Source organism: Anopheles marshallii, chromosome X, assembly GCF_943734725.1.
Source record: "Anopheles marshallii chromosome X, idAnoMarsDA_429_01, whole genome shotgun sequence".
Taxonomy (NCBI): domain Eukaryota; kingdom Metazoa; phylum Arthropoda; class Insecta; order Diptera; family Culicidae; genus Anopheles; species Anopheles marshallii.
Genome location: NC_071325.1, coordinates 390,291 through 413,286, shown reverse-complemented (window position 1 = coordinate 413,286; position 22,996 = coordinate 390,291). Strand labels below are relative to the sequence as shown.

The following is a 22,996-nucleotide window of genomic DNA, read 5'->3' as shown; positions in this document are numbered from 1 at the left end:
ATACGTGCGGCCGCACTCGGCGGCTTGTACGATGTATATATATAGACCTTCTTCCCCGTCCATCGGTGCAAAGTGCAACGGTTGCAGTGGCGCAACTGCAGCACGGTGACCGCATCTCGCTCGAAGGCACCCCCGGCATAGAGTTGCAGTTGCCAGTGCCGTGAAGGTGTCAACGGACGGATCCAGCGAATGCTCCGATTGGGAGGGTGCACTGTACGCGACTGTCACCGTATCCGGGATGGTCTGCCGGGTCGAACGTGATCGCGGGTGGATTAGCTGCCGAACCGAAACCCTCATCGTCCGCTGCATCGATCGTCGGGTTCGGGTTCGGGTTGACCGGCGACAACGACGACTTCTGACCGATCCGCGCTGTTTTGTACCCAACATAATCGCGCATTGAGCACCGTCCCTTACATAATCGACCCCTTCTAAACAGCTTCGCAACGTACACAGCATGTTGACGGTGCGGCATAGGTTCGCTAGCCATCGGTTGTCCGGTTGTCCGTATTCCCGTAAACGCGACGGTGCATCACGTGAATCGGTGGTGACGTAAGCGGGAACGTCACGTTTATCTCTCTTGGAAACGAATCCAAAAAAGGAAAGCGCAAATCAGGAATAAAAACTATTACAACTCAGAATAAACAACTCCCAACAAACATACGCGTAGTGAAGTGCAGTACAAGTTTGGATGGGGTCCGCGCAACCCGGCAGCTGTGTGTTGATGTGTTGACACCGGCATCTCGCAAACTTATCACGAGATATTAGGTGATCCCAACGCAACGTTCCAAGGTACGGTCGGCACAGCGGCACGATGGACTTCCTGCTCGGGGGATGTGCGGCTACCTGTGCCGGGTTCTTTAGCAATCCGTTCGACGTGATCAAGACGCGCCAACAGCTGCACGGCGAGCTGCTGCAACGTGCCGGGCAGCCGGTGGCTTCGCCCGTTGGTGCTACCACCGCCACCAACCCATACAGCTCAGTCGTCCGCTCGTTCCGTTCGATCCTCCGCTCGGAAGGAGTGCTCGGACTGCAGAAGGGTCTGGTGTCGGCCCTTGCCTTCCAGTTCGCAATGAACAGCGTCCGGTTGGGCATCTACCAAACCGCGGAGAATTGCGAATGGACACGCGGTGATACACCGGCCGCAACACTGCTCCGCTCGATCGTCTGGGGCGGACTGAGCGGTGTCGTCGGTTCCACCGTCGCCTGCCCACTGTACATGGTGAAGACACAGATACAGGCCCGATCGCACGGCAAGTACGCCGTCGGCTATCAGCATCGCCACACGAGCACACTGGACGCACTGTCCGGTATATACCGGACGCACGGTATACGCGGTTTGTGGCGTGGCTACCCGGGCATCGTCACACGTACCGCCGTCGGGTCCTCCGCCCAACTCGCTACTTTCTCCACCTGCAAGGACCTGTTCGCCCAGTTCGACTGGGCGCGGGAATCTGTCGCGATAACCGCGTTCGCCGCCAGCATGGTCAGCGGGTTCTTCACTTGCGTCTTCATGTCACCGTTCGATGTGATCGCGACCCGGCTCTTCAATCAAGGTAAGGGTGCATCCCTCCTATGCGCTGGAGATCCCAGACAACTTGATTCACGTTATCGATATCCAACCCGTACCTTGGCAGGTGTTGATGCGCATGGACGCGGACTGCTCTACCGGAGCGTGGTGGACTGCTTCACAAAAACGTTGCGTGCCGAGGGTTTCTTTTCTTTCTCCCGATTTCCCGAAGATTTCTCCCAGTCGTTCTGCATCACCTTTTTACTTTGAATTTTTGTGTCGGTGTACTAAGTGTAAAAACAGTGGAAATTTTCCGGAGTTAAAAGGCGTACCCCGGATGCAAACGTTGGGAAATTGCGTCAGCCATGGTTCCTTTAGCGCTTACCATGGGGAACGAATGAAGAACAGCAGAATGTGTATCGGTTCATCGGTACGGGTCCGATAGAAAGAAAGTAAAACTACCCACTCATCATAGCAAGCAGTAAGCGTAACAGTCATCGCATTTTGGAAAGATAACGCATTTACATCTAGCAGTTAAGCAATTCACCCGGTCGAACAATGCAAAACCAAAAACCGGTACTGCATATTCTGGTGGTGGGGTTTCATCACAAGAAAGGCTGTCAAGTAAGGAATATTTTGAGTAGATATCGTTCGCAAACTCATGTACGGTATTAAAAACATTTTTTAGGTTGAATTCTCCTATCCACCACTCGTGGACGGTACAGAGGGTAAAAGTGAATGCCCTTCCGGATGGAAGTATTTGCCTACGCTTGCCCTACCGGATGGATCACACAACTTTAGCAATGATTTCGTGTGCTTCAATCTCCCCAGCCTGACCGATCCGGAACAATCGGTGTACGGTATATCGTGCTACCGGCAAATAGCGCTCGAAGAGGTTAAGATACGTACGGCTGATCTGACTCGCAGCACGGTGCAGAAATCGGTTTGCACCCTACTATCGCTACCCATCTACGGGTACGTCGAGGTAAAGCTGTCCCTGATCGCGCAAGCGTTCTTCGAGCAGGGTGACTTCTCATCCACCGACATATTGGTGAAAGCGTACGAGCAGTTAAACGCTTGCCTGACGTCACTCGAACCACAGGAAATCGCGCCGACACGATTACACTTTGTCGGTGTACCGTTGCGCGATCTTTTGCTGAAGTAGGTGTAGCACCAAGTGAGACACATCAAAATGAAGAATTAAATGTAATGTAATTATTTTTTTCATTTCCGGTGGCACGCGGTAGATGGCGACATAAAATATTAATTCTCTTCAAGCTACTCTTACTGCAGAAGCGTGTGGTATGCTTTGGTTCCCCAGTACATCCAACGTGTGCGCTCATCCTAGGCATTGCCTCACTACATCCAGAATTAATCAGCAAAGGCTTTCAACAGGTGGCCTGCGTGAAGTGAGCTTTCCGATTTGATGCATCGAAGAGATCAGGAAATTTTTATTACTTTTTTTTCCTTATTTATAGAACTTCTCGACCCATGTCCCCCATGCCTACCTTTAGCACGCCCATGGAGGAACAGGTGACTGTGGAAAATATGTCATCATTCGTACCGAACCCGCTGCCAACGATTCTGCCCGAGCAGGATGAACAGCAGGAACCAATCGTGACCGGCCGTGAAGCGGACGAACTGATCGATGGCGATGTTAGAAGTATCGCGAGTGCTAAGGAAGCTCATCTAGACGAAACGGCTTCGTCCAGCCCATCGTCCGCTTCATCAATGGAAGCACCCATCGCCGGGACGGGTAACACGCGACCAACGGCCGGTCCACCATTAATGCGTGACACAAGTGTCGACACAATAGCATCTAACTTCTCCAGTCTGTACGCGATAGAACCATCCGAGTGGGGTGCACCGTTGCGTATTTTTCACGAAGGACAGCTGTGCCTGCCTTACATCTCGCTACCGTGTTGATGCGCATGGACGCGGACTGCTCTACCGGAGCGTGGTGGACTGCTTCACAAAAACGTTGCGTGCCGAGGGCCTGCACGGACTGTACAAGGGTTTCGTGCCCAACTACTGGCGTATCGCACCACACACGATCCTCAATCTGACGTTCTGGGACCAGTTCAAGGCGTGGCGAGATCTCTACTACGGTTAACGAATTCTAGCCGTTTTAAGGAGGAAAAGGATTCTAGTGATTTCAATTCTATGCGAGAACTAGAATTCTAGACGCTTCAAAGTACGCTATTTTACATCAAGTGAAGTACAGCTTCTCAAGTAAACCCGTTTTTTGTTTTTGTTTTTACCAGTTGGTGGCGTAACTGACTGAAATATGGGCTATTTTTTATTACCACTGTATAACTACGCGCAACATCATATGCTACTACTGCTACTTAAAGATAGAGGCTTTGAAAAATCAGAAATAAACATGAAAATACAACAACCACGAACGACAACTGCCTGGTTCGCAAAATCGTATTATATATTGCAAGCATATCCTTCAGTTGTTTGCATCTCTAACTTTCGTTGGTGTGTGTTTATGTGTGATTATTTGTACGCTAAAAAAACAAGTCAGTTTGAGATGTGATTAATCTCGTTTCGTCGCTTGCTTAGCTTGCTTTTTTTCAATAAATGACTCACTGGGACCCACGTCATCCCTGTTTCCCATTCCGCTTTTACTGCTCATCCTTGCCTGTTAGTTTCTGATGGCTGGTGGAAGCCCCACCGCTTCCACCTGTACCACCCGCTACTACCTGCGGCTTATAAATGCCGAGCGTCTGGAGCAGTGCCGTCGGGGACGGATCCCTGCCACGGAACCGGCGGAACACCTCGCTCGGATGGCAACCGCCACCAAGCGCCAGGAACGTGTCACGGAATCGGCGGCCTACTTCCTGCCGGGCGGAAAGTTCCTTAGTCTCCGCAAACGCACTGTACACGTCAGCCGCAATCATGCGCGACCAGAGATGGCCATAGTAGGCGGCACCCCAATCACCCGATGCAATCGGTACCAGCGAGCACGGGTGCGCATCCTTGCGATCGAGCGGGAACGGATGAAAGTGTGGATAGAGCTTACGCATCACATCCAACCAGTAGTCGCTGGTCAGATGCAGCTGCAGATCGAGATTGGCGAGGTAAAGCTCACGGCACAGCCGGTACCCAGCGAGATGTGTACGGCGCCTTTGGATCGCTTCAACGCACGGTTCCGGCAACGGATCCTCGTTCGTGTAGTGGCCCGAAATCGCCCGTATGGTGGCGGAATCGTGCAGCAGGTGTGTCAACACATGTCCACTCACCTCCACCGCATCCCACTCAACGTTCGACAACCCCGCCACATCGCTGTACTGACACGTAGTAAGCAGATGCTGTAACGCTTTGCCGAACCGATTGAACAGTGTTTGCACATCGTCCAGCGTTAGCAGCGATGGTTTACCGTACAGCGGTGCCGGGAAGTTACAGATCAGGGCGGCAAGCGGTCGGGATGCAGTGCCCGCACTGCAACTCCCAATACCAACCATCCACCCGGCATTATCCGCCACCGCGAGCTTCTCATCTTCGCGTGAGTAAAAATCGGTATAAAACCCACCGATCGGTTCAGACGATCCGGCTTGGCCCGTTTCCAGCACATCGTAAAACCGCACATCCTCGTGCCACACGTCCACACCGACCCGCTCAACAATGTGCACACCGAACAGTTGCTCGGCCAGTTCGAACAACCCGGTCAGTACGCGCGGCAGCGGGAAATAATCTTTCAGCGCTTCTTGATCAAATTGATGTACTGTGGCAAGATGGCGCCGCTTCCAGTATGGCACATCGTATATATCCAGCGGACCCCGGAATCCATTCTCAGCGGCGAATCGCTCCAGAACTCCCAGCTCACCATCGGCGGCCGGTTTCGCATACCGGTGCAGTTCATCCAGTGCATTGCATACCGACTCCACCGAACCGGCCATTTTCGTTTCCATCGACATGTGCACGTACGATTCGTAACCGAGCAGCTTGGCCTGCCGTTTGCGCAACGCACGGATCGATTCGAGATGCGTACTGTTCTCCAGCGACTTGTCCGTGTGTATGGAGCACTTCCGCGTGTCCGCCTGCCATAGGTTCCACCGGTGCGTCCGATCACCACAATACTCCAGGAACCGTTCCGCCACAGCCGGTTGCAATGTGATCCGCCAAGGACCTTTCATTGCCTGGCTCGGATCGGTTGCGAGTGATTGTAGCAGCGTTGGCGGGAACTCTTTCATCAGTGCCGGATCCTCCACCAACTGCTGATATTTCTTCACCGCCGTATCCCGTTTGCTAGCAAAACGTGTACGCTCCTGAGATAACCGTTCGAGTATTTCGTTGAGCTCCAGCTTGGACGACCCATCCACCTCGATTCCGCTCAGTTTCGCTTCCAGCACGTACTTCTGCAACAGCCGGCATTCCTCACCAGAGAGCTCTTTCTTCGATTGAGTGTCTTCGAGCGCATTCTTCAGTGTGCGATAGATTGGAACGCTATTGAACTTGGACCTTCGTGCACCACGTGCCCGTTCGTGAATCGTTAGGTAGCTTTTGGTTGGCATACGGGAACTATTACCAAGATATAGCGTTTTAGCAATGCCCCATGTCGTTTCTAGCGGCGCGCCAGTTGCTTCCAGTGGTAAAATAATGTCCTTTATAACGTCGGACACTGCTGCACCGGGACCGGCCACAACCTGCTCCAACCGCTCCTCTATTGCCCTTACACACTTTTCCGCCGCAATTGCCTGCTGGCCGATCGCGCCAACACACTTCTCAATGGTCACATTATTAAATTCCGGCAAACCATGCGGGCTCGAGAGGGGATTTTTCTCTGGCAGATCCTCACCGATCTCGGGTACACTGTAAATAAACAAATTCCGCAAGTCAAAACGTATAATTCTAGCGATGACATTGTGGGAAAGAACAATTACTTACAGCACAATGTACCCATGACGTCGAGGGTTCGCAAACAGATTCGTCCTGGTTAATAGCAATCGTTTCCCACAGAATGAAGCAGCCATTTCAGCACCGGTCGTACCGTGTGGTTGTGTTGGCGAATTTTGTCTTCGTTAATGAACAAAAAAAAACGGCGCAAAACCGGATAGGTGGCTGTTTCCGGAATGTGTTCCGTGTTGTTTGAGATAATGTTTAATTAAAACTCATGTTATTCGTGAATTTTCCCCCCAGAACACACGTGTATTGTTGCTTTTAAGCACTTTCTCTATTCTTTCTCTAAGTGTAATTCCCAGCACCACGCACCGTGTACCGGGTTGTTTTCGTAATTCCTCTCGATGTTTCTCGTTTTTTTCTATTTCTTTACACCGTTGTTTTTTCGGGTTCTTTAAAAAAACTGCGTTTTGCAAGGTGAGCTGTCAAACGAACGGCCTGTCAAAAATTACCTGTCAGGTCATCCCGGAACAAAGTTCGCATTGTTATTCCGACTCCGCGACACCCTGTGTTTGTTTGGATCCGATCCGATCTGGCACAGTGGTTGGTTTAGTTTAAATTTTCTTTTTTGCCGGATATGTTCTATTAAATAATCTACTCAAATTCAGACCAATATTCAAAAACAAATTACAAAATATTTGATTTGGTATCCTAAAATATTAAATATTTAATATTTGTTCCGGGAAACAAACTCCTCCTAAAGCGAAATAAAACATATACACATTTATTTTGTGGCTCAAAATCTCAAAAGTTCAATGGAAACCCAGCCTGATGGCCGTTGTCAGAGCGCTGTCTATGTTCGGCAACAAACAATACAACAGCCTTGCTCTTCCTGCAAACAACGATGTAAACAATCTCAGCTGTCAGTTAAACCTTTTTCGCAACCCAATAGAAAAAAGGTTGCATTTCTTTCTCCCAGTCGTTCTGCATCACCTTTTTACTTTGAATTTTTGTGTCGGTGTACTAAGTGTAAAAACAGTGGAAATTTTCCGGAGTTAAAAGGCGTACCCCGGATGCAAACGTTGGGAAATTGCGTCAGCCATGGTTCCTTTAGCGCTTACCATGGGGAACGAATGAAGAACAGCAGAATGTGTATCGGTTCATCGGTACGGGTCCGATAGAAAGAAAGTAAAACTACCCACTCATCATAGCAAGCAGTAAGCGTAACAGTCATCGCATTTTGGAAAGATAACGCATTTACATCTAGCAGTTAAGCAATTCACCCGGTCGAACAATGCAAAACCAAAAACCGGTACTGCATATTCTGGTGGTGGGGTTTCATCACAAGAAAGGCTGTCAAGTAAGGAATATTTTGAGTAGATATCGTTCGCAAACTCATGTACGGTATTAAAAACATTTTTTAGGTTGAATTCTCCTATCCACCACTCGTGGACGGTACAGAGGGTAAAAGTGAATGCCCTTCCGGATGGAAGTATTTGCCTACGCTTGCCCTACCGGATGGATCACACAACTTTAGCAATGATTTCGTGTGCTTCAATCTCCCCAGCCTGACCGATCCGGAACAATCGGTGTACGGTATATCGTGCTACCGGCAAATAGCGCTCGAAGAGGTTAAGATACGTACGGCTGATCTGACTCGCAGCACGGTGCAGAAATCGGTTTGCACCCTACTATCGCTACCCATCTACGGGTACGTCGAGGTAAAGCTGTCCCTGATCGCGCAAGCGTTCTTCGAGCAGGGTGACTTCTCATCCACCGACATATTGGTGAAAGCGTACGAGCAGTTAAACGCTTGCCTGACGTCACTCGAACCACAGGAAATCGCGCCGACACGATTACACTTTGTCGGTGTACCGTTGCGCGATCTTTTGCTGAAGTAGGTGTAGCACCAAGTGAGACACATCAAAATGAAGAATTAAATGTAATGTAATTATTTTTTTCATTTCCGGTGGCACGCGGTAGATGGCGACATAAAATATTAATTCTCTTCAAGCTACTCTTACTGCAGAAGCGTGTGGTATGCTTTGGTTCCCCAGTACATCCAACGTGTGCGCTCATCCTAGGCATTGCCTCACTACATCCAGAATTAATCAGCAAAGGCTTTCAACAGGTGGCCTGCGTGAAGTGAGCTTTCCGATTTGATGCATCGAAGAGATCAGGAAATTTTTATTACTTTTTTTTCCTTATTTATAGAACTTCTCGACCCATGTCCCCCATGCCTACCTTTAGCACGCCCATGGAGGAACAGGTGACTGTGGAAAATATGTCATCATTCGTACCGAACCCGCTGCCAACGATTCTGCCCGAGCAGGATGAACAGCAGGAACCAATCGTGACCGGCCGTGAAGCGGACGAACTGATCGATGGCGATGTTAGAAGTATCGCGAGTGCTAAGGAAGCTCATCTAGACGAAACGGCTTCGTCCAGCCCATCGTCCGCTTCATCAATGGAAGCACCCATCGCCGGGACGGGTAACACGCGACCAACGGCCGGTCCACCATTAATGCGTGACACAAGTGTCGACACAATAGCATCTAACTTCTCCAGTCTGTACGCGATAGAACCATCCGAGTGGGGTGCACCGTTGCGTATTTTTCACGAAGGACAGCTGTGCCTGCCTTACATCTCGCTACCGTACATGGACCTCCTGACGGACCCATCCGTCAAGGGGTACATCATCGGTGCGTCCAACGTGTTGTTCCAACACAAGCGCCAGCTAGCGGACGTTATGATTGATGTCGAGGCGGCCATCATCGATGTGTTGGATATGGACACGAAGCGAGAAATTCAGCTCAGCACGGAGGATTTACGCTTCGTTGACTTTGTTGTACGCCATGTGCAGACGCCGAAAGAGGATGCGGAAGGTAGTGAAGCATGGATACGGGATCAACTGTACGGGTATATGGTGGCACTGCTGAAGACCTCGCTCAACACAGGTAAGTCGTTGTAAAATGCTTACATGCTTACTAGAAGATTTTGTATGTTTTTTTTTCTTGCTCCCGCTAGATGGTAGTAAAGAGATCGAGCACTTTAATGCACACTTTATGAATGCATTCAAAGTGACCCGTTGCTATGGTGATTGGCTCGAGCGTACCGGAGGCGGTGCAGTACCAGCTTTCGAAGGGCTCGTTGGTGGACATCCGTTTGCCGGGACGCTCTCTGTGGCCGATATGAAGCTACGAATTGCACAGTAAGTGTTATATACTTTATTATAAGTTGAAGTATTATCGTTAGTAGTTGGTCGGTTTATTATCGGTTTTATTATAAGTTGAAGTATTAGTTGAAACATATTAGTTAAAATAGCAGTTAGAACTACCTCCAGCATAAAGTAGCATTACTTTGTTACTGAAGCGTAGCATAAAGAAGCTAAAATCAAAGAGGTTCAAACAGAATATCGTTATAAGTACGCATCTACGCCAACGCAGGCTTTTTGAGGCTATGTAACTGCTTCCAAAGTTTAGCAACTAGCAACGATAAAAAAAACCACGCATTACTAGCATATAGTAGAAATTAAATTAACATTTTAAAAACAATAACTTCATTTTAGAACGATGCAAAACAGCGAAAGTGGGCGAAAGCTGAACCAAGCTGTCACCAATACGAGTCGAGCGGTTGGCGGTGCACTTACGACCGCGAAGGGTGCCTTCTCGAGCTGGTGGACATCATTCACGGCACCCCCGCAAGGTGGACATCTGGCCGAGGCGGCAGAGCAGCAGCAAGACATCTCACCCACAACGGAACATGATGTCAACAGCGATGAGGAGATCCTTCCGAACCGCCAGGGGACCATCGATCTACCCGCCCGTACCACCTCAGCCGAATCGATGCTACCCGAAGCGGCAACACCGGATGCAAAACACATCATCATGACCGCCGAACTGTCGTCGCAACCCGCCAGCAACAGTGTGGTCGAAATAGGCCGGGAAGCCGAACTCCTGGACAGGGGGAAACCGATTGTAGCGGTCACCACCGATCACACCAACATTCCCCGGCGCCTTACATGAGCAATGAGTGTATCACTTACCTCATAAGGTTCGACATTGACCGAGCAATAACGCTGTACTAAAGAAACAAACCCTCTGAACAGATCTTACTAGCATAATATTAGACACCATTCACCCAATTCACGATCTCAATGCCGGGTTAAAGTCTTGCACGTTATGTTGTTGTAGTTCTTGTTTTATGATCCGGTTCGTGAAGATCCTTGCCCGTACCGAATCCTTGTGTGTCGCACACGACCGGCCAGCTACCTTAACGCTTTCGGGCTTTTCCTTCAAGTAACCTATCGCTGCTATTAAGACACTCATACTCACTTCCACTGTTTATTGAAGTACATAGCGATTGCATTAACATTATCAAAAAAAAAAAAGAAACAATTTTGAACAGTCAGCATAATCAATGTTTTGAAGATATTGACCCATAAACTATTGTTTGTAAGCGGGGCCGGTACATTGCAATACACAAGGTGCCATGGTTGAACAGCAAGGTGAAATTAATCAGTCATAAACACGGTCGCATAGAAAAGCTCACCAAAACGGGATCCTTTCCATAGTGTGGGGTTATGAATCCCATAACATATGGGATGCTATAGTCACACTGAACAAAAATTAGAATACAGCGCACAATCTTGCCGATAAGTATGGACTGGTAATGCTCTATATAGGAAACAATGTACCGTTTGCGCGAAACTTACTTAGCAAGACGAAACAAACCGTACTAGAATGCACCCATTGGGTTTCATATAACAGAATGCTTTAACCAAGGAAAGCGTATCTAATATAATAAACTATATTGCGCCAATGTGATTACTTTGTAATATTCTTACTTTACTGAGACCATTGACGAACACGTTAATACTTTTTTTGTGGATCAAATGGAAATCTTCCGATGTGGTATAATGACCATTTTAAGTATTGGGCAGCTTGGGTGCAGGTGTGTCAATTAGTGTGAATTAGTCTGGGTGAATTTGATTTAGATTCATTACACTACTTTGAATCTCTATTCTAAATATTCATGAATCTTTAAGAATTCCTCAAAGTTTAATGAATTCCCAAAGATTTGTAGAATTCTCAGACTCATGAATCATTATAGTTTACCATATTTTCCCGTGTATAAGAGACTTTTTTTTATCCAATATTAGCGTACCCGGGGACTCTAACACACGGGAAAATAAGGTTGTGACTCCTTATGAATCCATATAGAATTCATCGATTTCGTGAATGCACTACAAATCATGACTTCATGCATTTTTTTTTTTTTGTGTTTTAGATTTTTTATTTTCCTCTTTACTTTTATCAAGATGCAATAACCCAAGTACAGCAAGCATTCGTTTGCAAAGACTATCTAATTAAACTATATTCTTTTCCCGAGTTTCGCGAATAATGGGGATTTTTTTTATGTCACGTATCTCGAATTCGCGTAACTGGGGAAAAGACAGTATAGAATCGTCAATCTTTGCGTTTTCACGAATCTTGTGTGAAGCAATAAGTTTCCTAATTGTAGATGTATGAATCTTCTAAAAATAATCCATACCTGAACGACAAACATTATCGTAACTCAGGAAATGACTGCATTGACTCTTCAACGGACTGCTACATAGGCCCGGACGGTGCAAACCCTTGCGAGGATGAATCCGCCTGGTAAAATTGCTGATTATTCATTTGATCGGACGAATCCTGTGTACTGCTGCTTTCCAATAGTTCACCCTCTAAAATGTCTTTGAATCTGAAAAGAGAAATAATTCCGTTCACCAAAAACGCTTTACAATGCAAGCTTCTTCGCTTACCCGTTCACCGTTTCTCCATTGATAAAGTTAATAATGTTCATCGCCGTACCGTCTATCGTCGTACCGTTCGACGAGTGAGACTGCTGATCGAGAAAGTTCATGTAATCTTCCTCCTTCAGATCGCCCAACTTCTGCATATTCTGCACCGACAGCTGATTCTCTTGCAGCAACCGATCGTACTCCTGGTAGATATCCTTAAACTCCCGTACTTCGTCACGGTTTTTGTTCATCAACTTTTTGTAGTAATTGTGCAGATGGTACATCGAGCTACGTCCAATACTTTGATGCATCCGTTCCACCATCACGAGCGTTGGTACTGGTCCAATCTCCTCATCCTGTTCCGTATAGGCCGTACGTAGTGCGGACGTTAGCAGCCGCAAATATTGATCCAAACCATCGACAATCATAATCAATGCGGATTCATTAATCTCCGAGAAACCTTCCATGCAAAGCAAACCACACGCCGCCTTTCGGAGTGCCTGCAGCACGACCGGTTTCGACAGTTTGACAAAGTTCTTGCAGGTACCGCGCGTAAAGGGCGTTTCGTCCGGTAGCACGAACCAGAATGGGCGCGTTATTTTCTCCATCCGCGTCAGATCAACCACATTGCTGGAGGGAAAGTGAACGGTCGGCATTAGTTGGCACGGGTTCAGGATGTAGTTACATCCCGACTTGGTCGAGTAAGTGTCGATGAGAGTTTGTATCATTTCGGTTTGTTTCATCACCTCCACCGTTTGCGTGACCAGTGGGTTTTTAAGCGGCACACTACAAATTAAGAACAAACCATAAATTTGCTATTGAATCCACTACCTAAAAAGTCTAAAGGTAGCTTTAACCCCACCGCTTCTCTCTAGTGATCGTGTAGGGAAGCTTAATCTGCTGGAATTTGTCCATCTTGCTCATGGTGAGCACAATATCGTTTGCTCCCAATTCCTTGCAGGTGTCGGCACCGTCCACCATCTTTCCCCAGTAGTTGCGTTTCATTCTTGTACAAGCAATTTCTTGCAGCAGAAAGATGAATGAAAATTACGTTATTCCGTCCAGAATGCTATCGGACCAATCTCCATTTTTCTTTATCTCTTAACATTGACAACGGTTTTTCATTTTTACCCACATTCAGTTGCGAAAAACCTAATTTAATTTCAATGCTCATAAGCAAGTCTACATATCTGTTTTGTTTTATTTACCAGTGGGGCTAAACCACATAGTCGGCGAGTCGACATTTGACATAGCGAAACGTCAAACCTTGCACGAAACGTAAACAATCACATACGGTTCTGCAAAAAACCAAAACAAGCTTAAAAAAATATTTCATCTTCAGTTTTTAGTAGCATGAATTGATGTGATTAAATTAAATTTCAGTGATTTAACGATTTGTTGAACCTATTGAGGCAGATCATCTATTATGCAACGGAATAAGCCATACAAATCATAAAACCCCATCTACTATAACATAAAACCACAAAAAAGTTCACGGTCAGCAACAGTTTCAGTTCTACATTCTGGGTTTTGTTATCAGTTTGTGTTTTACAGTCGGTGACTCAAGTCATTCTTTGAAGTGTTCCACCGAGTTTTATTTTTCCCTAAAATACTCGTTGAGAGTTCAAAACCTACCACACATTATGGAGGAGAAAACGGAATGTGATAGCTCGTGTAAGTAGCACGCTGTAATAGTTTTAAATAATTGCATCCGAATGCTTTTTTAATGCGTAATGGTTAAGTTTTAGCACCTCAACTAAATCCTTTTGCGGAAAAGAGAAGGATTTTAATCAAAAACGACGCATCGAAGATCAAGTTTTTCTATGTAGAACGGTTCCCCACGTTTAAACAAGCCACCAGAATAATAGAAAAAATCCAGTTATCAATCAAACAGTAAGCTTTTAGGTAACTTCACTTCATTTAGACAACTGTTTTGTTTGCAAACGTTTCTTACGTTGCGAATTTTGTTAAAGGAAGAATTTTATCTAATCACAATTCTTCATGCATTTCTTTTCAAGACACTTGTGCTGAAGGTTTGAGGTTTTGCGGTCGAGACGGCCTGTTTGTGGTAGAACTTCAACCAAACCAAAACTCCACGATTGCCACGTGACTGCACTCGGCTTAATGTCGTCAGCAGTGGTCTGTTCCATTCCAAAACCCGAGATTGATGGTAGCCTGCAACCCACAAGTGTAGGAAAAAGATCTTAAACATTGCACCATAGTGTTATCACCCCCTTTTAGCCTTCTATTCCCAGTAGTGATGCTGATAAAATTGCACTTTTATCATTGCATTTGTAATGGAAATACTATACGAGTACGGATTGCAGTTCTGCACATCAGCTTTGCTGTTTGTAGAACATTTATCATAAATAGCATTTAGAAGGGACGGATACCATATGCAGAATGTTATTCAAGCATACTCTAGTAGGTCATACACAGTAGACGTATATGCCTGTTATCATCGGTCTTGGAACGGAGAGTTCTGGTTCGCTTTTGAAACGAGCTCAAACAATTCACGGCTTGCGGGTGAAGCATTATTCATGTACAGTATGTCTCTTCGTGCAGATCCGCAAATGTGCCAACCGATCGTGACGCTAAAGGGGCTGCTCGACTTTGAAAAAGGACCCCATCCCTGGAAGAATCTGGTCGAACCGATCGCACCTCGGTCCAGGTCGCGGTATCTGGGCGAACGGTACCAGGTGCTCAATTTTGCCGATGACCCCGTTACTTACGTGGAGAACGCATCCCGACCGCAGGTATTGCTATGCCACGACTTCAAGGGTAACTATCTGAACGACAAATATATCAACGGTGTGCAAGGCGAAGAGCAATGGGTGGACTACCGCTTCTACAACTGGGCCGCGATCGATATCTTCTGCTACTTTAGCCACAACTTCGTTACCGTACCGACGCTACAATGGCTCAACTGTGCGCATCGCAATGGTGTGAAAGTGATCGGTACGTTGATCGTGGAGCAAAAGAATGTACAGCTGCTGCGGGACATACTGCAATCGGAAGAGTTTATGGTGCGCGTCGTGGAAGCACTTGTGCAGGTGTCGAAGGTGTGCCAGTTTCACGGCTGGTTGCTGAATATCGAGTGTGCGCTGGAATCGTCGAAAGTTGGGATGCTGCGGGACTTTGTTCAGTTGCTGACCGAACGATGCCATGCAGAGATTCCGGGCAGCTTGGTGATCTGGTATGATGCCATCGCGAAGAACGGTCGGGTCGATTGGCAGAACGAGCTGAACAGTGCGAACGATGCGTTCTTTCTAGCGTGTGACGGTATCTTTCTGAACTATGCCTGGGATCGGCAGAAGCTGGAACGGACGGAAAACTACATCCGCAACTACTGTCCGGACCGTCGGTTGGATGTGTTTGTCGGGATCGATGTGTTTGGCCGCAGCCAAAAGGCGCAGATGGACACGAACGCACCGCTCGAACAGGTGATGAACTTTCCATTCTCCGTCGCACTGTTCGCACCCGGGTGGACGTTCGAATCTCTCGAGGAATCATCCCGGCGGGACCAGCTCGAACCGGACGATCGGAACGTACAGTTTCTGCAGATGAACGACCGGTTTTGGAATCGGCTGTGGCGCCATCTGTACGTACGGGGACCGATGCAGCTCCCGTTCTACACCTCGTTTTGTCTTGGATCGGGCAAATTTTACAACCGGCTTGGCAAAACCCAGTCCGACGAGTGTTGGTTTAATCTGGCGAAGCAAAACTTTCAACCGTCCATCCCGTACACGCCACCACTTGAGTACGAAACGCGCAACGATCCACTGTCCCACTGGACGCACCACTTTGACGGTGCACTCGACGGTGGTTCGTGTCTGAAGCTGCGCAATGATGAGCACGATAAGCGGCTGTTTGCGTGCGATTTTCCATGTTCAAACGATCTGATCGTGTGTTACGCGTACCGGCGTAGTAACCCAACGACGGTTGATCTAGCGCTCGTACTGAAAGCGTACTGCCCCCGGCGGCACGAGTGCGTCCGTATTGTCTGTGCCAATGCCGACTGTCACGTGGGTGATCGGAATGAAATGCGCGCCATACCGCTGGACAAGGAGGAATCATTGCAGCTGCTCAAGCTTGGCGCTGTGTCACAGCTTCCACTTGCCGACACGGTCAACGGTTGGGACATCAGGTAAGGAAAGGCGATTTTTAAGGTGCCGTGTTCGAAAACGTTTAACGTTCATTTTATACTACCGCAGATACTACTATTTATCGGCCGAGGAGCTCCCAACAAGTATCCGGATTGTGGATATCGGTATGAAGCTGCACAAGGAACCGGATGCACATTCGACCGATTACGCTCTGCTCGGTGCCATCCATCTACAAGTCGGTATACCGACGCATCGTGATTATCTGACCCAACGTACTGTGCTATTCTTCGATCGTCCCGAGTGACGGAAATGACCTACAATGCCAGACCGTAAGTTTCGATGGCAATAAACCTAATCAAAACGTACGCTTCCATCGTATCCATGCGAAACAATATCACCAAACTACGTGCTGCCCTGTCATAGGCAGTAGAACGCTTCAATCAATCTAGCGAGTTTAACAGACAACATGGAAATGTTTTGTTCGGTTTATGTTTTCGACCCGATGCTGTTGCTGTGTTTGATGTGCTTTTTTACGGTATTTGATTGTTTTAAACGGCTAGTTTTCGTAGTTGACCGAGACTTACCGTAACAGTAATAAGACAAAAAACAAATAGGTTTACACTGACAACAAGAATTTGTCCCTCCTATTTGCGGCTTTCATCCTGTCCTCGGAGAATAATATAAAAAAATAGGCACTGCACATAACATTTATCGACAAGGCCAAATAGCAACTAACAACGAATGGGAATATAGTGATAGAATTCAAATGAGTTGACCGTTGTCCTTGGTGAAGCGGATGATAAACATGCACTGCAGGTCTGTACAAGCGAAAACATCTTAAATAGGCTTATACAAACTACTTTAATAGGAAAAACAAACGGTTTTTCGATGCCCTGTTTCGAATTCCACAATGAGAAGCTACCCATGTTAGTTATATTCTTAACACCTTGTTTAACATTGAAACTAGTAATTCAACAAAATTTACTACAATATAAAGAAAGTAAAAGTACTAACAATAATACGTCAAGAATTACAATAAGCTCAGCTGTCGTTTCGTACTAAGTGAAGTACCTCTGATTATCACCATTACTCCAATATTAATACTTGAGTAGCATTTAACGAGCGTGACGAAATAACCTGTAACCAAAGGACCTTACTACCACCGATCATGGATACATTCCCGTGTTACGCTACCAGCGCAATTCAATGTCAGCTGGAATTGTGCTCACCATCGATACACAACGACGACGCGCCATCATACCAAAGAATGTTAATTATAAACGATGGCCGTAAATTCCATTCCACCTATCCAGATGCCCTCAAGCATCGAAAGGTTTCGGATTCAAATTACCGACACAAACTCACACACGAGTCGCCGCGCATGGTTTATGCTACACCATCTCTCATCAGCTACCTGCCAGTGTTGAACATGTTTTTTTCTGAAGTTGTAATTTTTTTTATGATGTAGAGGACGCAACGAAATGAAACAGGTTTTGCTGTTCAATATTGCCGTGAGGATGAAAAATGACCACATACGGTTGGAATGTGACGATTGTTTTGCGAATTCAAAAAAAAAGAACAACAAACGCTTCACACTAGAAGTTCCGATGGCACCTGAATGTGTGGCTGTGGGTGAGTGTGTGTGTAGATTGCGTAAATAGGGGGGAACGTCCAAGGAACCCGTATGATGTAGATGATCACATTCACGCTAGCGCAAAGACAGCACGTGGTTACCGTACATGGGCCAAATGTGAAGTTTGTAGACTTTCACTTTTCATCCTGTTTTTGTTTGCTTCTTCAATCTCACGCAGAGGTTCAGATATTCGGAAACTGGAACAAGTTATTGAAGGCACATGCAGCAGAAACATTTAGTCTTAGAATACTTATTTTTAAGAAAAACTATTAAATTATTTATTAAATTAACGGCTTTTATAAATCACAATAAATCTCAAACCAGTTGGTTTATCAACTAACCAACCAAAAGTTTTACCAGTTGGTAAAACCAACATAAGATATTCAAAGACATTTTAAGTTGTTCGAGTAAGGTAGAAAATGCAACACCAACGTTCCATAAGCAAACGGCACTGGGTGTTCGCGTTGTGCAGTGTAGCAAAACCCTTACGAAGACGGCGGCTCCACAACGTAATCTGTGCAAGCCCGCCTACCATCGGAACACATACACAGCCTCCAAAACCATGCAGCCAGCAAACGATTACGGCATTATGTGATAGGCGAGGATGTCGGACGGATAAATAACTAAAAAAGTCATCTCTCCACGCGCATCGAACAATCCATTCACAATCCGCACCATCCCCGGTCGTCTCGCGGAGAGTTACGAAGGCCGCAGTTGGAGATTGCCGGGCTCCATTGGCGATGAAGTGCCGCAAACTCCACAGCATCCGTAGTTGCTGAAGCTGCCCGAACGGTTCCAAATGCAGGATGCAATGTAAGCGGGTGGAAGGGGTACTTCGTGTAGGAACGCTTTCTTTCTTCGTATATCCATATCCACCGTTCGTATGGAAGGTTCCGAAAATGAAAACGCGTAAGGTTCGGCAACGGCCATCAAGTCTATCGTTTTTGGCGCTTGTGTGCCGGATTCCATTTCCTGTTGGCGCGATATGTAAAGGAAAAGAGAGCAAGAGCAAGAGAGCTATGTTGGCAGCTCGTTAAAAACGGCTAGCGAAATTATATGCGCATTCAGCTCCAACACCCACACGGGTATGCAAATGAGACACGTGAAAACTGTCACCGTGTGCTTACGAGCGCCGAATGTACCAAAACAGCTGACTGGCCTGAACTTCCTTATCTTTTGGGTGCGAACCAAACAAAAAAAAAAAGAATGCCAAAACAAATACCGATGCCACTCCAGAAGCGGAAAGCAAAAGCGAAATCGCCACCAAATTCGCCACCATGGTTCGCTTCCACTTTCTCCGGTTCGCTTTCCTGGATGGTGGAAAGTACTTTTTTTCGGGAGGAGAGAGCAGAAGGTGATCATGAACCATTCTGTGTGTTTGTCTCTCTTTACGTCGAGGAGTGATATTTTTACTATTTTAGTTTCTTGTTTCAGTTGTTTGTCTGTGGGGCTGGACGGTTTTATCGCTGTTTGCGTCGCTTCCTGCTCTCGCATGTTCGTTGCTGTATGCTGCGTTCAGCTCGTCCTCATATCAGACGGACGTTCGCTATCGCTTGTTTGGTTGCGATGGGAAGTGCATCTTGGAACCGCGTACCATTAACCGTGGCCGGTCGTTAAAGTGCCGTACGTAGGAAAGTTCGCGTCCTCTCCACACACTCAACCGCACAACAAAGCGGGAAGTGAATGCACCACCGATAACAATCGCATTGTTGACCCGGGTATGGGAACGCATGTGCACTAACCGCTCGGTCGGAAATGGCTCGTGTCGTGGCGATATGGTGAAGATTGTATTGCACTCCCTGGTTGGCTTACTTCACCAGTTTACCTCATGCGGTTGCACCCGACCGGGACGCACATGACCTTTCCCAAGCGTTGTAAGGCGGCAAGTGCTTCCCGATTCGTTGCACGCTGCACTTTACGCAACTAAACCGGGTCAAAGGTAGAGCTGCTCCGAAGTACCTGTCAACTCAAGGTCTTGCCGTTCGACCTGAGACGACGAACCCCGTTGGCGAACAAGATCTTTTGTTCTGGCGGTGTCATCGTGCAAATCTTCATCTTTTTGGACGCTAATTAACATACCCTGACACCAACGTCCCCGGCACAGCAACGTGTGCTAATGAAGGCGCTCTAATTTACCGATCGTAACATTTGCCGTGTCGTTCCGATCGCCATTCCACATCAGCAGCATCGCGTTCACTGCTCGCGATGTGTACCACCACCGTGAACGTGATGAAACCAAGATGCCATCAGATGAACTAGTTCCATCATCGTCGCTGCTCTAGCCACCCCTTATTACCGTCAAATGAGTGTTGCATGCATGATGTATCACATGTGCGCACCGGCAAAAAAAGCAAGACGCGCCGTGCGAACTTTCTGTTTTGCGGAAGTTTATGGTGTCTCCAATTGCACAGAAGGAAGAGGCAAGACAAAAAAAAACCCACTCCGTACACCCAAAGAGGCTCAGTCACGCAAGCTTATTCTGGTGACTCGATCATACGCGGATTGGAACGCATTTTCTCCCCGTCTTTGTATACATACAATGTGTGTGTATGAAGTTTGCTCGCAGTACCGGATTTGTCAGTAAACCTTCCAATCATCCCTCCATTCTTTCTCGTTGTCTGTTATTTCATCGACGATGCGAACAAGCCATCGAAAAAACACCAAGAGGTTCGTCGCTTGCTGTGTAGAGTCTTTCGTTTTTTTTTCTTCGCACCAACGTGTACGAAGCATACGTTAAAGGGGGTTCGTTTGCGACAACAACAGCACTTGGCACATTTTCTGCCACCGGCATATCACGCACCCGCGGGCACTCAAACCATATGACCGTGCCTTCTACTGCTTTTCCTCTCCATAAATGGATTTAGTGAAAGAAATAAAAGTAAATACGTGCCTTGTGCGCACAGGAGACCATTTGTCATCGGTTTTTATGGTACCGATGGAGCATAGAATTGTATGGAATTTAATGCGCTTGATACATCACACCAAGACTTTAACCGATGGGATCTTTTTCCCCGTTACCGAATAAAATATGTCACTGGAAGTCTCCGTGTTTTTCTGTTATTTTCAAACGTACAACCACGGTATGTAACGTTAGCTGACCCTTTGGCGTGTGCAGATCGCACCAAAAGTCGACGTTTGTCTACGGAGCCTACAAACCAAAAGGTATTCTCTCCATTTCGTGGTCTTTTCCCATGCGCCAATATCAGCGGATGCACTCGAACGCACTTGTACCCCGAATTTCATACCGTTAGGAACGGTTTTGCGCCCGAAACTCGATAACACTCAACGATAAAACGCACGTCAGCAGCGCAGCGTACATAATTTGGGCTGGAGGCACCACATAATGGTACCCGAAATAGCAGACACAACAGCGGGCTGAGTGGTGGAGGAAGCGTATCTAACCGACCTTAACCACCAATGATCGTTATGCTGAAGTATTCGAAATGCCCTTCAACAGCAAAACGAATCGATGGAGCGATGCGATTGAAGAGTAAAATAAATCTTCTGCTTTTAGAAACGTGCGTGCCTTAGCGGTGTGAAATATGTGAGATTTAAAGAATGAGATGAAGTCTTTTTTTCGCTCTTTCCTGCATAAACTACCAATTTCAAGCAACGGGCAAATACAGTATTTCAAAACCTTGAGTATGGAAATTGGGTAAGGTTCGTCACTTGGCGTGTCTTTCGTTTATTACCCATATGGGTAAGTGTTAACAGGTTCGTCGCTTGGTGAGTCTTTCGTTTGTTAACCATGTGGGTAAGTGTTCAAAGCTCCATCGCTTGGTGATTCTTTTGTTTTTTTAAACAATCTAGAGAGCATAATCTTATACTTTTAACCAATATCAGACACTTCCGTATAATAGAATATAATATAATAGAATAATATAATATATTCGTAAAATAGAAAAAAATATTAAAATATTCTCTGTTATCTTTCTCTTCTTAGAATTCTCTTCTGCAAGGTCTTTCGTTAAAAAATTACACAAACATTATAAAATTTCGAACTAGAAGAATGAGTAAAATTTAAAATCACAAAATCACAATCACTAATGTAACACTAACGAGCCAAATAACGTTAAACAACAAGCCGATATTTTAACTCGATCGCCGGTGCAAGGTCGCTTCACTTCGCGCCTGTACACATGTGCAACAGGGCAAACAAGCACTCAAACGGGATTGCAACAGCGGCTTTAGTGCGCCAACGGTGCACAGGGTGCACCAGGGTAAGCAAGATGAAGCCGAGAGAAGAAGAAAAAAATAATCCATCTCTGCAGCTCTCCAGGCAACGCGACAATCCGCAAAAACGACATCGAGAGCTGGAGCGTTGGAAAGAGTTAAGAAACCAACGCTCATTGCGGTGCGTTCCAGAGTAGAAGGGGACGAACCCACGAAGCGCGCACCCTAACTAACCTTCAGCACACCGGCGCACACAGACACATACACTAGAGGTACACCGTGTGTGCGCGTGTGGCTGTGTTGTACGCGGCGCGTTCCGGACGCTTTTCTCTTCGCGGCAAACCAACACCAACCGGGCGGAGGTGGCCCGGAAAAAAACGGACCGAGCGCGGAATTAGTTTCCAGTAAACTGCGCTACAAAACGGTCGTGGCATTTTGGGCTACGAAACGGAACATCGAAAATTCGCGTTGCGACCGCACGGGACAAAACAAAACACGCCAGATTAGGAAGCTGGCTATACGGCCAGTGTTTACCGTTTCGATTTTCACGAAGGTGAGAGTTTTGCTGCCGAAAACGTACTGATTTGGCAGTAAATGCAAGTAAATCGTGCTATCTCGGACGGAATATTCCATCTCGTGCATCTCACAGGCAAAATACATCGAGCTCAAATCGAAAACATTGCTGGAAGGCAATAGCTCTCCCGGAAGTGCATCTTTCCATGCGTTGCCACCGGTTGCATTCCTATTTTGCGCATCATTTCATTGATTTGCAGAGTGGCTCTTTATAGTGGTTTTATTTATATCAGTGTGTGTGTGTGTGTGCGTATGTTTATATGAATGTTTCTCACACGTTTCTTCCCCTTTTCTGCGTCCACAATTTCTTGTCCCCCCATTTGCGTGTGTGAGCATAGCCCCGGGCACTATGTGCGAAAGCGAAAGGGAAGCGA

At 46.8% G+C, this 22,996-nt stretch overlaps 5 protein-coding genes across 5 annotated transcripts; 3 read left to right on the top strand and 2 right to left on the bottom strand.

Annotated features, from left to right (window-relative positions):
• Positions 1 to 811: 811 nt before the first annotated feature.
• On the top strand, positions 812 to 3,620 carry LOC128708884 (solute carrier family 25 member 35-like). The gene is made up of 2 exons (XM_053803866.1): positions 812 to 1,553; positions 3,427 to 3,620. Exons 1-2 carry the CDS (start codon positions 812 to 814, stop codon positions 3,618 to 3,620), a joined length of 936 nt encoding a protein of 311 aa, XP_053659841.1.
• A 517-nt stretch (positions 3,621 to 4,137) lies between these two features.
• LOC128711472 (uncharacterized) lies at positions 4,138 to 6,486 on the bottom strand. Its single transcript, XM_053806353.1, has 2 exons — positions 6,401 to 6,486; positions 4,138 to 6,325 (listed from the first exon to the last, which is right to left on the bottom strand). Exons 1-2 carry the CDS (start codon positions 6,484 to 6,486, stop codon positions 4,138 to 4,140), a joined length of 2,274 nt encoding a protein of 757 aa, XP_053662328.1.
• Positions 6,487 to 7,646: 1,160 nt separating this feature from the next.
• Positions 7,647 to 10,377, top strand: LOC128708728 (late secretory pathway protein AVL9 homolog). The gene is made up of 6 exons (XM_053803711.1): positions 7,647 to 7,712; positions 7,777 to 8,249; positions 8,336 to 8,497; positions 8,567 to 9,309; positions 9,380 to 9,563; positions 9,921 to 10,377. Exons 1-6 carry the CDS (start codon positions 7,647 to 7,649, stop codon positions 10,375 to 10,377), a joined length of 2,085 nt encoding a protein of 694 aa, XP_053659686.1.
• A 1,587-nt stretch (positions 10,378 to 11,964) lies between these two features.
• On the bottom strand, positions 11,965 to 13,142 carry LOC128711976 (uncharacterized). The gene is made up of 3 exons (XM_053806872.1): positions 13,000 to 13,142; positions 12,159 to 12,923; positions 11,965 to 12,097 (listed from the first exon to the last, which is right to left on the bottom strand). The coding sequence occupies exons 1-3, from the start codon at positions 13,140 to 13,142 to the stop codon at positions 11,965 to 11,967; spliced, it is 1,041 nt and encodes a 346-aa protein (XP_053662847.1).
• A 638-nt stretch (positions 13,143 to 13,780) lies between these two features.
• Positions 13,781 to 16,547, top strand: LOC128707142 (cytosolic endo-beta-N-acetylglucosaminidase). The gene is made up of 3 exons (XM_053802093.1): positions 13,781 to 13,811; positions 14,703 to 16,284; positions 16,352 to 16,547. Exons 1-3 carry the CDS (start codon positions 13,781 to 13,783, stop codon positions 16,545 to 16,547), a joined length of 1,809 nt encoding a protein of 602 aa, XP_053658068.1.
• The last annotated feature ends 6,449 nt before the right edge of the window (positions 16,548 to 22,996 follow it).